Here is a 2,098-nt window from a genome sequence, read left to right as displayed (position 1 = left end):
TTATTGGATTATTACCGCTGATTTATAACTTCAGAAGAAATTTGGTCTGTATTGCTCTATCTAATATAGATGACACAATTTGAAGGTGATTAGGAAAGATGAAATGTTGAACTTGAAATATGTTATGAAGAGAACAGAAGACACAGGCAGAATGAATTCAGTTGAGTCAATTAATTTTTAGGAAGAAATAAATAGAAAAATTCCAGAGAAATGAGAACATGAACAGCACATTATGAAAAATACATTATAAGACTGTCGTATTTTTTATTGAAGTTCTACAGAAGCTTCAGAAGCCTACAATTAAATACGATAAAATTATGATCTTTTGAAAATATTCTTTTATTTCTGATACTCAGATATAGTGAATTACAATATTCTCTGCATCATTCTACAACTTACTGCATCAATTTAAATCGAAATTTTACTATGGAGAAACACGAGTGAACAGAACTAATTTGCATGTAAATTCGAATTACTTTTATTTCATTTTTACACATATAAGATAGGAAATTAAGTAGAGTTGAATTTAACGCGTTGAAAAAGGAATTTTCGTGAAAATAATTCGTAAAGCAGTCCTAAAATAATAGTCCCCTCCATAGGAAGTAATTTTTCTCGTGCCTCAAAAAAAATTAACAATTTCTTTGTAGTACACATTTACTCTGATCATTTCTAAGATAATTTGGTGCACATTCGCAGCCTGGAACGCATATCTGAAATATAAAAACGATTTAACATTTAACTCACTGTTGTTTTCGATACAAGTAATCCGTTATTGTTATTAAAAATTGTTATGCAATACCAAAACAATACGTTATGTTATACGAGATGTTTTGTACAATTCTTCGAGGTATTTTCACTTTCACATCAGCTTATCGACAACATTTACAACAGTTTTAATAGAATTTAAACACTAACCTCAATGCAAAATTCGGGATTAGGATTCTCGCAAGTAGGTGGACAAGCAGTACCGCAGTCATTCCACACTTCATTAGGTGGACAACCCGCCAGTATTACTGTTTTTTGAACGTCAAATGTTAGAAAAATTTTTGTAGCTTCTCAAACATATGAATTATTTGAAATTGAAGCTACCTTAAATTAGTATTTATCATTAGTATTAAATCAATCATTTAAACTTCTAGAAGGAACACACAAGTACCTGTACGATGTTCAAAAGTTGTGCAAAATGCAGACTCAAAGAGTATTCTAAAGACAAATGTCAGTAAATTAAAAAACTGTAATTAACTGTTACAAGTACAACTATTACAACTTTCAAACTTCGAGTATTATTTAAACGAAAATACTATAACTAATTCAAAATTGATAACCAATCTAAAAATTAAATGATACACTACAAACAAGAGCATACTATAAATTATTGAAGCAAACGCGAATCATTCGTTTAAAACGAAAAATTTATATCTGCCTAAATATTCGTTTCTAGTTTCGTTTCTGTTATTCTGTACTTTTACATTTACCAAAAATAAATATTCAATAATAACAATTTCCAGAGATTCTTTTCGAAATGTAAGAGCAAAATATCTTATGTGTGCGTATGTTCAATAATAATTAATTAAGTATAGTTACTTACAAACAGAAAAGGTTGCCAAAATGGCGAACGCAACGAGAAGGAAACGAGACATGTTACAGGTATGTTATGTTATTCGCAAGATGATATCGTTGAATCTAATGACACTTCAGGTCACGTATGCTTTTATATAGCCTAAATTGTCCTGTTTTTTATTTTTACATTTGGTATTGTATGCATTTGATTTATGTGATCACAAATTACATATCTGACGCGAGAGACCGAATAACAGACTAAAAACAGATTACTTGCATCTTATCAGCAGTACATCATCTGTACTAATATATTCCATCACCTTGATTTATTTATTATTTAATTAAGTTTCATTGTAGTAATTTTCTTATGTTTAACACGTAATTTACTAAGTAAATGAAACTGTTCTTTTCCCTGATTTTTATTTCATAGATTTTCTGTAAGAGTTAATCGTGAAAATATCAATAGATAATCGTGAAAAATTTTGCAATAAAATTCACGATGTTCCCTTTAAATAATCTTTTCGTTGCATATTCCCAC

At 29.1% G+C, this 2,098-nt stretch overlaps 1 protein-coding gene across 1 annotated transcript; it reads right to left on the bottom strand.

The window, feature by feature from the left end:
- Window positions 1–516: 516 nt before the first annotated feature.
- Window positions 517–1,677, bottom strand: LOC122537020 (chymotrypsin inhibitor-like). The gene is made up of 3 exons (XM_043669896.1): window positions 1,589–1,677; window positions 916–1,013; window positions 517–710 (listed from the first exon to the last, which is right to left on the bottom strand). Exons 1-3 carry the CDS (start codon window positions 1,638–1,640, stop codon window positions 630–632), a joined length of 231 nt encoding a protein of 76 aa, XP_043525831.1. The 5' UTR covers window positions 1,641–1,677; the 3' UTR covers window positions 517–629.
- Window positions 1,678–2,098: the final 421 nt, after the last annotated feature.

Source organism: Frieseomelitta varia, unplaced genomic scaffold (genome assembly GCF_011392965.1).
Source record: "Frieseomelitta varia isolate USP_RPSP 00005682 unplaced genomic scaffold, Fvar_1.2 scaffold_885, whole genome shotgun sequence".
In the NCBI taxonomy this organism is placed as follows: domain Eukaryota; kingdom Metazoa; phylum Arthropoda; class Insecta; order Hymenoptera; family Apidae; genus Frieseomelitta; species Frieseomelitta varia.
This window is presented reverse-complemented; position numbering and strand designations above follow the sequence as displayed.